The 15973-nt window shown below is 36.2% G+C and overlaps 1 protein-coding gene across 9 annotated transcripts in view; it reads left to right on the top strand.

Annotated features, from left to right (window-relative positions):
• The window catches only part of FRMD3 (FERM domain containing 3), a 159747-nt gene that overhangs the window by 71282 nt on the left and 72492 nt on the right, over positions 1-15973 (top strand). For 5 of the 9 annotated variants that reach the window (XM_084505465.1, XM_084505471.1, XM_084505462.1 and 2 more), the window contains exons 3-4: positions 4703-4745; positions 13272-13350. In XM_084505465.1, coding sequence (XP_084361591.1) covers positions 4703-4745; positions 13272-13350 — 122 coding nt within the window. The remainder of the gene's footprint in view (positions 1-4702; positions 4746-13271; positions 13351-15973) is intronic. The other 4 variants (XM_084505470.1, XM_084505464.1, XM_084505463.1 and 1 more) reach the window with 1 other exon arrangement.

Here is a 15973-nt window from a genome sequence, read left to right as displayed (position 1 = left end):
CTGCCATTAGCTTTGGATACTGTTACTATTGTTCTGAGTCTAAATTTTGGCAGGCAGTGACCTGGTGCAAGTCACTGCCTTGAGGCTAAAGCAAATTGATTTTGCTTTTGCTTTTGCTTTTTATTAAAGGGGAAGGGTAGGTATTCATTTTAAAGATTAATACAGGGATGAGGTTTAAATAGAAATATATATATTTTTTTTATTTATTTTTTTAGCAGTGTTTTTATGCATCTATCCATTTTCCTGCTTTCTTCTGTTTCTTAAAATCTTCAATCAAAGCCTTCCATGTCCAGATTATTATTGTGATATCTGCTGGCTCTTCTCATTCTTTCACTGTATGCACATGTGACTGGGTACCTGATTGGGTATTGCTTGCTGAAGATGATTTAAATATTAAGTGTTGGTTCACCAACACTTAATATTTAAATATTTAAATATTTAAGTTTCACCACTTCTGGTTGTCCCTTCATTAACATTCCTCCTGCAAGCACAGAGACTAGATCAAAAACCTTGTGTTGAGTCACTGAGTTCATTGCCCTTACGGTTGGTCAAGTCCCAAGTGGCTGGCTTGGGAATTGTTTAGGAGCTTAGCTTTGTTTTAGGCCAGGCTTGAACAAGAGTCTGTAGGAGGAGGAGATGGAGCACACATCTTTGTGTTGTAGAGTGTCTGTCACAACGTGGAGGAAGAGCAATATGGGGATTATAATGATACCTGACCCCTTACAAGGACTGTGAGAATAGGTACAGAATATTGCGTGTTCTTTTCTTCCCCCTTTTTATTCGAAAAGCCTTGTCCCTGTGCTGTACTGAGACCAAACTCAGTCTTGCCTGAGCTTTGCAGTGGATGACTGCATTTGAAGCAGGTTGCTGGCTGCAGTATCTTTTCCAGTAGCACATCAGTGTTTGCAGAGTTAAATTGAATTACTAGAATGGAGCATTTACCCTTGTGTGGTGTCCTTGCTTTCCTGATCTTTTGCAGTGGAAGCTGGTAGCACATCAGCTACTCAGCATTCCTGGGTAAGCAGGCACACACCTGGCCACGCTAATGATTACTCAGTGCCACTTAAATGCTGATCAGAAGTGAGGGCTGTATTTACAAAGTAAAAATTGCTCTAGTCTGAAGCACAGCTTGCAGTTGCAATGAACCCTTAGTGAGAGAGCCTGTAGTTACTGAAGGACAGAAGACAATTTTAAGCATATTTTAGGATCTAAAGACCAAAGGTGATTATCTGTAGTATTTTGCTTACTCACCATTGGCACTTGAAGCATGAAGAGTCAGTAGCTATCCTTGTGACTGATCTTCAAGACCTCTAAGTGACTTGCTCTCTGCCTTCTGCTTATGCAAGGACGTCTGGCTGACCATCCAGATACCCATCTCCTACCCAAACTTCTTTCAGCACAAGAGACTAGAAGTTGTCAGTGTTGAGCATGAATTTCCACACAAGGGCCTTAGTAACAGATGTTAGTTGGATTAGGACCAAAGTCTTTTCTTCTGTGCTAGATGATGACGAGGTTAATAGTGTTCCCTCTCAGAAACAGGAGGCTGAAGGAATGATTTGTGATCATTATTAAGAACTATCCTGTATAAAGCCAAGCTAGTGTGAGAGCATATGCCATTGTCCAATTAAAGCAGCCTGTATGGACCATGGTGAAATTCATCAGGCAAAAATGAAGCTCTGTAAGATTTTTTTATTTGTTCCTAGTTTGTGCATTTCATTAGATGGAGATAAATTAAATTCTTGTCTAGGGTTCCAGGCTTAAGTCTGGTTTATGTCGTGTGTCTGTTTTATTTGTCCTGTTAGGTGTTAGCTTTACAAGAGAGTTTGAAACACTTGTGGTCTGTTCCGACAAGACGATGTGGCATACTGTAGTAATGAAACTTTTTTATAATTGAAGATCTAAAATACTTTAAAAAATTTGCCTAAGAAGCTAATTCAAGATGAACCATTACATTTTCCTTTCAAGTGTTTTTTTTCTTTTTCAGTAAAAATGTGAAAAACAAACCCCACACATTTGAAACATAAAGACATTTTGCAATGACAAATGCTTTTCCATTGAAAATTGCTGCAGAAAACCCTGTATGAATTCATAGGAACCTTAATCTGGTCCTAGCTATAACAGCTAATTAATCTTGGAATAAATATAGCAGGAATATAGTAGTGAGGAGGCACAGTTATTAATTATTAATAGTTAACACTGTAAGGCTGGAAGATAAGTACTCAGGGGAAAATCTTTCCTAAAAATCAAATTGAAATATGCAAACAATATAGGGGTGGCTATTTTCAGAAGTACTAGCAGTGACTAGGTGTTTGTCTTCCCCTGACACTCAGACAGCACTTGGCATCTAATTGCTGTGCCTTTGAAAATCATCACAAATTATAAAGTAACTGCTTAGTTTTCTGGGAGATTCAGTTGAATCGCCTACATGTTTGTACCGACAGAAGGTCACCACGGAAATCTGAGCTCCTAAAAGCTGCCTGTCAGTTCTCTGACCTCCAAGTGAAAGTCTAGACTGCTTAATTGCTGTTTCTTTTCTATCTGTTTTTAACCCATGAAAATCAGGTCTTGGTGAAACATCTGTTTGCTTCTGGATACATGAGATAAATCCGTGTTCCTGGGAGTTTGGTGCATGAGGCATTTGATCCATGTTTACACAGCCTATTTTACGTGGTGCTCAGGGATATTTTTTGGTTCCTGCTCCATTCACTTCTTGCCTTCCTTAATTAAATAAAGATAATTGGATTAATTGTTCTGTCCAGTTTGCCCTTTTTCACTATTCATATGATGAATTGTGAGGGTTTCATATTTGCATTTTTTTTTTACCTTTGCTTTTTGTTAGAATAGGTAATTGACTTTTTCAAATATCCATAAAAGCTGTGCTGGTATTTCAGCTTGGCCTTTTAAAGGGAAATATCAAGCAAATTTTGTCCTGCTCAGGCTAGATGAAAATAATGAAATACCTCTTAACTTTCGGCTCCCTGGGAAGAGCACAGGACTGTACTTTGTCCAAGTTCCTCTCTTCTGTCTGAGTCTTCAGCTAGAACTGTCTGTATCCTGGTGGAGGTGAGGCAGGCGTGTGAATAGATTAAGGAAAGTAAATTTGCATATCCATGTGACCTGACTGGTATCTTGTTTGTTAATTAATTCTGGATTATATATCTATAAAGTACTTCAGACTGCAGCAGATTTATTGAATTACTTTACCACTTTCTGAACAAACCTCACTGCCAATCCATTCACCATTCCTTCAGAGAAAGATGAAGAAATAATGCATCTCTGTGGTCTAGAAAAGATTAAAACAAGCTAGACAATTCTGGTAAGCTGGTGACAGGATTGTTTTCTTAGTGTTTCTTTCTTCTTCCCTACCTCCCAAAAAGAGATGTACTGGGTAGAAGGAAGAGGAAGAATTTTTTTTGTTGTTGTTAATTGGTTAGGGCTCAGGGTTCTTTTTCTCTTTTGTTTGGTGGCTTTATTTATTTATTTATTTATTTATTTATTTATTTATTGAGTACCAGTGTTCTATATCAGTCTCAAAGTGGCAAGCAAGTTTCAAACAGAAATACATAAAAGAAAATCCAATATTGCTGTTAACTATATATGACAATTTCTGAAAGTCCACAGAAGTTTGGAAATCTTGGAAATCTTCTTTCCAAGGTATTTTAATATTACACATTTTTACAAATGCTGTTGTCATTTTGCAGTATATTATAGGGTTTTTGAGATAGAATGAAAAAAGTTAAAAATGCAACCCCCTTGGTCCAAGGCCTGACAGTGTTGATTATGCTTATTAAAACTGAATAGTATGCTTTTTGACCAGCTGCTTCTGCAGCACAAATCTCATTTTAGTGTGGAGATTTTTTGCTTACGGGAAAAATCCTTGTACAAATGCTCTTGGCAGTGGTCAGAAGTGGTGCTTCAATATCAGCATGTTCTTTTGTCAATCAAAACATCCTCCCAATGGTTCAGCTAGTGTTAGCAGGAGATGCATTAAGGCTCTTAACAAAAATGTGAGCATAGCTTTTTGTCATGGAAGCATCTGAGTTTATTTTTCTAGGAGAATAAAAAGTGAAATTTTATTTATTTATTTATTTCCCCATTGCATTTCCATTTGCAGTCCTTCTTTGCAAACTTAAAAACCAACTGGTGGGCATCCATATCTCCTCATTGTGCATTGACTATCCATAAAGTAAACATTTCATGGAAAAATATGATATTTTCCCTTTCAGATTGTTAATTTTTCCTAGGAAACACAACGTTGTTCTTTTCTGAGGGTACTAACTGAGAGTACAGTATTGATAGATACTTTAGTTATAGGGACTGTAAAAGCAATAACAAACAGATGTTTACTTTTCTGAGTAGTCTGTCTTACTCGTTCATTATGATCATTCTTTTAGAAAAAAATGGTTGAAAGTGTAAGACTAAAATGTCCACTGCAAATAGATCAGTAGAGCATGACTGCTTTAAATTTGTATGTGAAATATTTGTCTTATATTTGTCTCAACTACACTTTACAAATGTGATAAGATCAAGTATGTTTGTACACTACAATTGTAAATTATAACTGCATGGAAGTGGTTTTTCTAGTTTGTGTGCCTGGTGAAGCAAGAATCATACTTCCTATCTTTGGTACCACATACATCTTCAAGGATGTTGTTGCCTCTGTGATTTGTATTAACCTCTGAACTTTGCTTTGCCTTTCCAGCACTGGCTTGAGCCCAACAAGTCCATCTTCAAACAAATGAAATGTAAGTGTTGAGAGCTCGTGTTTTAATCTACTTTTGAAATGCCCAAAGGTTTTTCTGTGCTCCCATGCAGTAATTTAGAATGTACTTTATTTATTTCCTGGTGGAAAGAGGCCTTTCATGTCCTGTCTACTAGAAAATCCATGCTACCCTCATTTCACTTTTTTTCCCCCACAACTCTGCACATCAAGAGCTTTCCTTTACTGTGCAAGACTGGAGACAGCTGACTTTTGTGGAGCAGCAGATTTGGTGAGGAGAAGACCTGTATGTTCTGTCTCTATTTAAGTCAGCTATAGTCAGCCACTGGAAGATGGAGTGTGACAATCTGCGGTGTTATTTGTGTTTGCTTGTTTGTTGATGCTGTTGGTGGTGGTTGGTTGCTTGCTTTCCACAAACCCTTGCTTCCTGCCAATGCAGAACGTTAGTTTAAGGTCATTGCTGCAGCCAAGTAAACTCAGGTGCTAGGTACTGGCAGTTTAGGTGGTGAGTTCCTGCCATAGACAAGTGGAAAATTATAACTATTATTTCAAAACAACTCCTTAAATAGAAATGTGTCATTTGAATTGTCTTTTTGACATGCTCTGATCTGTCTCATCTTTTTCATTAAATGGTCCAACTGTGAGAACTTCTTCATTAAACATATGTACTTTGATACTCAGAAGTTTACATCCAACAGTAGAATAGTGTGTTTATTTTGCTGTTCCTGAAGACTTGACCTAGGTCACTGGGAGTTGTGTAATAGAAGTTCTCTGTCTACTTAATTTATGAAATGAAGGAGAATTTTACTCACATACGTACCCCTTTGTTTGCAATTCCTTTGTGTTTTAAGCATGAATACAAGGCATCTTTTGTATGGGAGACTGTTTATTTTAAAATCAGATGAGATTAAAGAGATTGTCAGATATGTAAAAACAAGCAAACAGAAAACCCCCTACCTGTTGGCTGGATGACGTGGAATACTTCAAAAAATTCTTCCACTAATGCTATAATAACATATACTGCAAGATGGGTATATGTGTACATATAAGTGTGCACACATGTGCCTAGCATATTCAGTGTGAACTGTTAGTGTCTAGTGTTTAGGTAGCTGAAGTGTTATGCAGTTCGCATAGCAACAAATTCAGGAACTCTGCCAATAGGTGCACTGAGTGTGTTTTCATTTATTGAAAACAACTCTATCTGCATATAGATGTTGGCTAGATGTGATCGATGGTAGTCAATAAATTCCATAGATGCTGTGATGTGATGGGCTTATCAGAGGGCTTGTGTGGCTTTTGCTGAAGACTCCTAATCAAAACTCTGAAAGTATGTAGAAAGAAGCAAAATAAAATGCAGCTAATATAAGGTTATCAACAACAACAGAAAATTAGAATTAGAGGCCAACAAAGGTGTTTTGTTATCATCCTTAGATTTAGCACACAAACAGAATTAAATGTGTTATTGGCTTTTTATGAGCAACTTCAGTTCAATGCTGCATAACTTTATTTTTTGTCACAGATGAAGGACTTCAGTTGCTACCATAACAGGTGCTTTAAGGAAACAAAACAAGAATATATACTTTATGTAAAAGTGTAGCATCCACATAGATTATGGCTAAATGTATCTTTCTCTGCCACAGGTTTCTTTACAAAGATGCATTTGTAAGCGTTTTGTATCAGGAACCTCTCAATTTATTTTTCTAAAAAATATATTATGTAGTAGAATATGAAACAGTTTCTAAAGACACACAAGGTTAATTCATATATTTTCTAAAAATATTCAATTCACTATGACAATATTTAGATTCAGATGATAGTTCATAAATTATCAATATTAATTTAAAATGCATCACTGTCTCAGATGACCTAAGTGAGGACTGAAATTAGCAGCAGGTGGAAAGCAAAAACTGAAGCAGTGAAGTGACTGGTTAACAGAACATACATTATGTATATCTGACTTCTGGGAGAAGTAGTGGCAGGAAGCTGTTCACAGTGAGCCTATTAGATGGAGGCTTCCTTTTCTTTGTTCGCCATTAAGAAATTCAGATGGCAATGAAATGACCTGTTTTGTAAGAACAGATATTCATTTCCTCTGATGCAAGAGTAGTTTGTATTTAATAATAATGATTTAAAATATTCTAAATTCAATAGTATGCTTTGATTTACATATGATTACAAGGCACTTGGATACCTGCAGCAAAAACATCTGCATGCCTCATCTCAGCTACCATTTGTGGGGAACTTATTTTCCCCTACTCACTAACAAGTTTTGCTGTGTAATTACTCATACAGCCTTCTGTTTTCTGTCTTCACTGAAATGATTTTGTCCTAATATGATGTGTAAATCCTAGCTAAGTGCCTCAGCCACTTTTGCTACTAATTTTGCTGGGGCGGGGTGTGTGTGTGTGTGTGTGTGTGCAATTTTAGTCGTGTCTGAATGACTACCCATCTTGTTTGTAATGTCTGAAGTCAGTTGATGGCTGGCTATTAGGAACAGTGAGCACTGTGCTTCTAGACATGCATTTAAAAGTTCCCTATAAGGCTACCTAAGGTATCTTTGTAGATAAAGGTCTTTTTAAACCAGTGTTTATGTTCTTTGCATGCTTTTTTTTTTTTTTTTGTACTGTTATTCTCCCCCTGATGTTGGCAATAAAGCACCTCTCCATTTGGCTATCTTCTAAAGCTTTTGTATTTTTTTTTAATGTGTGGAAACGTCTCAGTGTAAGTCCTACTGGTCACTTCAGCAGTAATGTTTTAAAGGACATTTTTTTCATCCTCTCTCTCTAATCCTTCCCCCCTTCTCCCCCCTATTCATTGTTAAGGTTAATTTGTATAATAAGAATGTAACTCTTCTGGAACATGGGTCGTGGAAAATATCCAAGTATATGGGTTTTGTTTTTGATGACAGTGGAACAGGATCAGTTTTGTTTCTCTGAATTCAAAATGTACATTTTTCTTACTGTCTTACATCTCAGATAATCTGAGAAAGGAGTGCCAGAAGGATATTTGCCTGTGTCAGGCCACTGGAATTTGCTAAGAAATATAAATTTCCTTCATCTCTAATGCTGTTGTCAAATTGGTGAATAGCTGGAATGAACCAAGGAAAATGAGTATGAAGGCGTAGAGATGGACTGTGCAAAACTCTCAAACAAATTCTTAAACTCATAAGTAATTTTTCATGCCTCAGTACAAATCTAAGAAAGAATTTAACCGAATATGTTGTTTGTAAATCCATGCATAGTGAAGACAGGAAATTTCATGTGATTATTTTGGCACTAACCTGAGCACCCTATATTCTTTATCTTTGACCCCATGCATATTTAATAACACAATTTGAAACATTTTCATAACTTGTTGATGAAAATCTACCTTGCCCTGTGTTGTACTGTAACTAATTAAGTGCAATGAGGAAGACACCACAGTTAGAGGTTTGATCAGGTATCTCTTAAATATAAAATAAAAGCATGGGGTAGTGTTTTGTCTTATACATGCTCAGCCAGTGGTCTGGATAAACATCTGATTCACATGTTAAGGGAGAAGGTATATAGAATTAACAGCACATGTCTTAGTGTTCCCCAGAGGTCCTTCTGCAGCGTCAGTGAGCGTGACAGTTTGAGTGTAAAATATTTTTTTTTTTTTTTTTTTTTTTTTTTATGAGCAGTAGCTTTTGGTAGGATAATGTAGTTCAGAGACTTTGTAACATCAAAGAGCGATACAGGAAGTTGTCTGCCATAAAACAAACAGCACTGCCAGTACAGATCTTTGCAGAAGCTAGTGTTTACGCTGGGTGAAAAGCAGGTGGTTAAAAACACATCCTTCCCAGAAGTGGTAGCTGAGAATTTTCCATCCTTTTTCCTCTGTTTCACACTTCTAGAACTTCAATCAAGGTGTTCACTGTCTTTTAAAAATACATATTTTCTCTTAAATATTTTTTCCTCTGTTTCAGGTTGTCTGTCAACAAAGGAAATGTTAGTATGAATGGTCAACAAAGGAAATGTTAGTATGAATGTGTAGTTTTTCTTAGTCTTGTCATTCCCTGTAAGTGTTTCACATACATAGAAGACTTAAATGATTCAGGAGCAATTGCTTAAAAATAGATGCACCTGAAACTGAGTTCCTTGCACACTGGTGTCTGTGCCAAGGGGTATCTTTCCCACATCCCTCTTTGTTTTGTTTTTCAACTAAGAGCTTGTTACTGACTAGTACATTGGATAGTTTATTTTAGTCAAAGGCAACTGAAATATTAAAACATACAATCGGTTGCCACAAAAAAAATCTTTCACACTGTGTGTACTTGTGTACTGTTCCTTCATGAGAAGCTAGGTCATGCTGTTGAAGGTTTCAGCATTTGACATAACTTAAGTAGTTTTATTCATTCTTTACCTTCATCTCCTGTGTGCTGTTAACACATAAACTGGTAAACTAACAGCCCTGTTGTGACAGAGTTTGCAGTCAGTACTGTTCTCTGCACTAAAATCCTTTGAAATGACTGTAATTGTGAATCATTTTAGTGAGAAAGCATAGCTTGTGATGATAGGATATCCTTACAAAGCCTTGGGCGTTTCACTGCAACAGCTCCTCCTTATCTGACAGGTAAAGGACCACTCTGAGAGAAAAGGCTTACAGGAATTATAACCCTGATTGCATTCAGACTGGCTCAGTGTTGAAGAAACATTCGTCTAAAAATTGAGTTCTGTTTTGGGAAGGTTTGTTTTTGTAGTGTATACACTTTAATGTGTGAGTAAGAGGTAGCAAGTAATTTTAATTTTGAGGAATAGAGGAATTGTCTGGTTTAACAATCTCATTTCTTGAGCTGATGCAATCCATTGCCTGTCTTGCTTTCCACTACAAGAATATAGAGAATGAAAGAATATCAGGTTCTCTTGTGTGTTTCTCCAGTGCTGTAAATCCATAAGACAAAGGCCTTAATAAACACTTATATAGTCATTTGTGGTTTTGGAGGAACATCAGGTTTATGATCCACTTTTAAATTAAGATGGGGAGGAAAATGGATAGTTGCATGCATTCTCCCTTTCATGTTTCGAATTTCATTGTTTGTGGCTTGGTGTCTATTTGGGGAAAGTGGACCAGACAAAGAGAATCCGCTGTTTCTTTCTGTAATTGAAGGGTACCACATTGTAACACATCTGGAGATTAATTGGATGGATGGGGTCACATTCTTTTCAATATTTCATATTGCAGGTCAGGATTGTGCTGTTCGTGTGGGTGTTGCTGAGAAAGGAAATCTATTTAGCAGGCTACAGCAGCCTTGTTTTGCTTTCCTTGCTGCTCTCCTGAGGAGGAATATTGTTACAGAAGCCTGTGTCTAGGAAAGGGCTTGCAAAGCCTTCAAACTGTCCTGCCCAATCTCCTGAATATTCTGTGTGTTTAAGTATAATTCTGTCATGTACTGTCCTCCTGCTACAAGTACAACATTTCTATTATAAACGTAGCCGGTGACTGATTGCGGGCTGTTATTTAGTTCAGTTTATGCTGTTCTTTTCTCCCTATGATACTCCTTGCGGGGACAGCTGTTGCTTTTCTGCAGCTACTACATAGCAGCAGAGCTTGGCTCTTACACCTTTATTCCTTTTATTATTTTTTTTAATTTTTACCACAGCCAAAGTTTCAGTCATTTCACTGACATCTAAAAATTTGGGCATTTCAGTACCTTTTTAATGTCTTGTGGTAGGCTTGTACTGGGTAGGGCCTTGCAGAGCTATGCACTAGCTGTTCTTATTTCTGCATTCCCATTTCAAGCACAAACTAGTTTTAAATCTATCAGGAGATTTAATAGTCTCTTCCTTTTTTTTTTTTTTTTTTTTTTTTTTTTTTAAATCCTGAGGAGTATCTAATATTCATTTAATACAAGTTGACTTTTCTATCAAGTTTTGTAAATGGATCCATATTCTGAAAGGACAAGTTTTTCTCCCTTACTTAGTTGTAACAAGGCTATTAAGAAAAGATGGAATCATTTACAATTATATACATTATCTTTCACTTTTTCTGTGCAATGTGATTTCTTTATACATTGTCTGGTGACTGTTTTACTTCCTGGGACATTGAATTCAGTTTACCTTCTAGTTTGCCACTACAGGGCAGGAAGGTGGTAGCAATGTTGTCTGTTTCACAGGCAATTTCCAGTCACTTTAAGTCAATGCTGCAGTCACATCTGAGCCAAAACCCACAGAAAGCATTCTTAGTGCTTCTCTTGCCTTCAGTGGCCTTGTCCAGATTTGATTACCTTGAATGTTCAGACCATGCCTAGAGAACACTTAAGGCTTTTTTTTTTTTTTTTTTTTCCTTCTCCATTACCTTTTGTTGCTGCTTCCTGGCTTTCTTTTTTATCTGCACTTTTTATTTCTCACTCCCCAGCTCTTCTGATATTCCTCCCCATGTCTCAAATAAGTTATTTAAACAAGGAAAAAAAAAAGAAGTGAAACCAACTTTTTTTTTTTTTTTTTTTTTTTTTTTTAATTGAGGCTGACTAACCATATTAAGAAAAAATGTGGAAGCCTTGAAAGGGTAAAATATTCTTTTATCTTCAAGAGTGGTTGAACCCTCCAAAGGATAAGAACCATAACAGAAAATGTAATGCATTTTTATTTTCTGTTGCTTTTCTATATACCATGGAGTGATGTGATACCCACAGACGTGTTTCTGGAAATTTGCAGCATGCAGGTAAATACTGCAGCCAAAGTAGCACCAGTAATATCAGGATTGTTGAACCAAGTACTAGTAGTTTTGCACAAGCCAATGGACTAGTAAACTTGAGAAGATGCTAGAGTAAATTTTTCTGGTAGCTTAGTAATTACTGATAGATTACAGTAAGTAAAACATAATTCTGTTTCACCAGTTTTCTTCTTCCATTATCACTGCATTTTTGGTCTGTACTTTTCTTCCACTTTTTTTTCTTTTCCTTCTGTAAAACCACCATCTCTTCCAAGATTCAGGAAGGTTAGATTGACTCTGTGCCTTGAATATATGTTAAGAATAAAGGACTTTTAAAACTAACTAGTATATTTTGTACCTATATTTCACTATATTTCACTAAGTTGCATAAATACTTTCCTTAAAAATAAAATAATTAAAAAAAAAAGAATAAAAACTTGTTAAGTCTATACATGTTGAGAACTACTGTAACTACTACAGCTGCATGTAGAAAATTTTGTGTTTTAAGTATTTTAATAGGTTTATAATGCTACGCTTGTGTCTCTAGGACACTTATAAGTGCAGTGATCACATATTCCCATTTAATTTGAAACCTCAATTCTTCCTCTTTTTCTGGCTGTCTAAAAATGCTGGTCAACATTTTGGTAGAGTCCTCTTGTGCTGCTAGCAGAGCTGAGGACCTTGCTGCTGGGACAGCAGTTCTGCCTTTGTGCTTGATCCATTCTCATGCTCTCTAATGAGTTTACCTGCAGTTTATCTGAGAGTTACCATGGCTTGTATAATAGAGCTGTGGCTTTTCTCCCCCCACCCTTTACTTTTTGAAGTTGCAATATTTTTCTTCTCATTTCTCACTGAAATCTAACACTAGTGTTATCAGGCTACAGATAACTCTGAGGGCTTTTCATACCTTTGTATTGTGCCTGATTTGAAATTTTTAAGTTCTCTACTTTATTTTCACACTTTTATCCTATTACGATTGTGGCAAGATTCCTTTTTATTAGAATAATGGTCTTTTGTTTGCTTTCAACCCCATCTGTAATCACCAAAAGATCACTGGTGTAGGATTAGGTAATATCTTGAACACTATCAAAGATGCAACAGTGGGATGTGAGCCTATGTAAAGAGAAATCTTCTGTAACTGTGATAGTCTTTCTCTTTTTGCTTTTTTTTTTTTTTTTCTCTTTTCTTCTGTCTCCCCTCCCCTCTCCCCCCCCTCTCTCCCTTCCACTCTTCTACCTTTTCCCCTCCCCCACTCTCCATCTCCCTTCTTCCCTTCTTCCCATCCTTCCATCCTAGAAATGAAAGTGTATTTAAGGCCTACTATTGATAAGTTAGCTGAGGAGGAGGTAACATAGTATTATTAAATACTGGAGTCAGAAACAGTCCTGTCTCTAGCTTACTTAGCCAAAATTAATTAATGCGTTCTTCCATTTTGTTGTCTGGGCATTATCATTACCAGGAACAACAGTTATTCATAATACCTTCATACCTCATTGTGATCAGACACAAATGTTTCCTATTTATCATTTGCCAAAAGGAAAGGAGGAAGGAAAAAACAAACAAACAACAAAAATATACTCAAAAGAGCAGTCCAAGTGTTTTTCATACTGCTTGGATCAAGCAATAAGCCCTGTGAGGTGCAAAACCATGTATAATTGTTTTGCACAGGCTGTCAGTATTTTGCATGTGCTTTAGCCTTTGCCATTTATTCAGTTCTTCTCATAGACATATATAATATGTATTGGTTTTGTTTGATTCCCTGCCTAATTCTTCAAAGCTGATCTTCACATGGACTTTGTAAGAGGCAGTTCCTTCAGAATATCTGAGACAGTGATGTTTGCTACAGTTCTCATGCCTTTTTTTTTTTATAATCTTTCAGCTCATCCACCATATACCATGTGCTTTAGAGTGAAATTCTACCCACATGAACCCTTGAAGATTAAAGAAGAGCTCACCAGGTATTTTTTTTTTTTGTCTGTACATTTTTAGCAAGTCCAAAATAAGACTGCTTGTTGCATAGGCTAGGGTTCTCACTGTTTATGAGAAAATGTTATAGCAGACAGACGTTTGCACTACTGATAATCTTTTTAATTTATTATGATAACTATGGAGATTTAAAAGCAGCTTAAGGGGACTTTTCCTAACATACAGGGAAGTAGTGATACTGTTGCAGAACTTCCAGGAAGTGGCAACGATCAAATTGCTGGGCAAGTTTTATACTGAGTCTTGCACATGGAAGGATTGTGGACTTTATTAAGTTTCTTTTGTTTCTAACATTTTCTTTTATTGTGTGTGCGAAATAAACTGTGAAGTTAATTCAGTAGCGACTCTATCTTTTTTTAACAGGAACATGATTTTTTTTTCTAATTGAATTTTTGAATTGAAGTGTGTGTCATTAGGACCAGGAACACTATAGTATTTCTAAAGCATGGATGGAATTTAGTAAACATGTAGAAGTGAAATGTATGCATATTTTTAAAGTATAGCTACTGTAGAGGTTAAGAAGACTTGTTGCTTACATTGGAATTTTCCAGTGTTTTGAAAATACGCCTATGCAATAGATCAGAAGTACTTAATGAATGGGATTTTTGTCCTTCCTGTTAACCATTTTGAATATGCTGTTACTCCAGATATTTTTCAAGAAGAGCAGTGGGCAAAAATGTAGGGAAGTAACAGCTATTTTTACCTCTGCACCAGCTGTGCAGGGCTGTATGTCTGCCATACCACATTGTTAGTCAGCAGGACACACTGCTAACTAGTAAGTGTGTGTTGCAGAAGCACAGAGCAGTGGAGCACTTGTTGCCTTGAGCTTTCCCCAAGCCCTGCAAATTCTTATGCTCATAAGTCATTTTGTGAATGGAGCAATCCCACTATCCCTGGTCTTAGTGAAAGTTTCAGAAACAGCTCGTGTTCTGCTGAATGGTAAGTTTACAGTTTGTATAGAGCAGCTGGAACATGCTGTTCATATTATGGCTGTTTATCTTGGGTGAAGTACTGAAACTGTTTAGCTGAGGGAACAGGTTATAAACCAGGAAGTTTAGGGATTTTCATTATTTGTATTTGTCCTTGAATGAATGTTTTACTTTTTATGAGCTGTAGTTTAAATCTTCTAGGAAAGTGTAGAGTTTCTCATTCAAGATCCTTAATTGATTGATTTTATTTTTTTTCTTTTAACTGCTTGGATACCCTCCCAGCAGAAGTTTTATGAAAATACAAAGCACCTTGAGTTAGCTCACTGAACTGTATTGTGCTATTTTAGTATTTTAGATACATTTTAGTATCTCCTGGAACACTTCAAATTGATTTTTAAAGTCAAGCTACTGTTTGAAAATGTTTTATGGACTTTTATTAGAAGTGATAATATTAAGGTATTAGACAACCTTAAAAAGGAGAAATATTCCCTCTTTTCATATATTCACCCAGTGCACGTGACTTGTTTTTGCATTTGATCAGCTTTATAGTTTTCTAATGTTGCTATTTGTAAAGCTTTGCTTGGTGTCCAAATTTCCAAGGTCTCTTATGCAATAATAAGGTATAGGACATACTTCTGAAATTGCTAAAGCAGAAGGTCAGATTCAAGATGATGCTCTAAATTGGCTGGAGTTTTTTTTTTTTTTTTTTTTTTTTTTTTCCCTTGAGTTGAAACAATTGGTGAAACTCAAGGAGAAGAAGGTCAATTGGTATTTGATAGAGGGCAGTCATGAAACCTTGGCAACTGATTGACTGTTTGGTATTTTTTTTTTTTTTTTTGGTGGTACGGATTGTTTTTTTTTGTTCCCCCCTCCCCCCCCCCCTTTTTTTTTTTTTTTTTTTTTTTTTTTTTTAGGACCTCATTTCTATTCACATGTTCCTTTTGATGTGTGCTTAAGATGACTGGAAAATAATAAAATTATCACCCATTGACTTAAAAGCCATCTGTACTTATGGCTTACTGTATGTATGGTCAGGTGAGTCACAGTAAAAGTGCTTTACATTTCTCATACTGTGCATGACTAAATGCATCACAAAGCTGACCTCTTCCTTCTTCAGCTGTGTAGAATCTGTTGGGTGCTTGTAGTCCCCATTTAGATGGTGAAATTAAGAGACTGTAAGACTCTACCTGCCACATTGTCATACTGTTTTGTTCAGAATATTAATTAACCCTGTCTAAATTCCACATGTATGTTATTGTTGGTGCAGTCTTTGTAAAAGCTTTATAGGAATAACTCTTTAATAAAGCATCATAGAGATATCAGATATTTTAAAAAGCTGATTTTCTTGCTATTCAATGGCAATATTTAATATAAAAATATATATTCAGTATGTGAAGCTGTGTACATGGGGTTAATTGTGTAAATTCTGTAAAAATATTATAAAATACAGAAATAGTACTATGGATTTGGACATCCCTAGCAGGAAGAAAACCAAGTATTCATCTTTATTCAGGCTACTATTGCTGCTTCATTTCTATTCTACCTTGGGTAGGCTAGACTGCAATCCTTGAGTATTGTTTTCCAGTGGGAGTTTTTTTTCAGGAAATTAAAGTGGAGAAAGACCTCGCTGAAGTCATCCCTCTGTCTGCAATATTATAGAAAAGAAACC

This window comes from Aythya ferina (assembly GCF_964211825.1).
Source record: "Aythya ferina genome assembly, chromosome: Z".
Lineage (NCBI taxonomy): Eukaryota > Metazoa > Chordata > Aves > Anseriformes > Anatidae > Aythya > Aythya ferina.
This window is presented reverse-complemented; position numbering and strand designations above follow the sequence as displayed.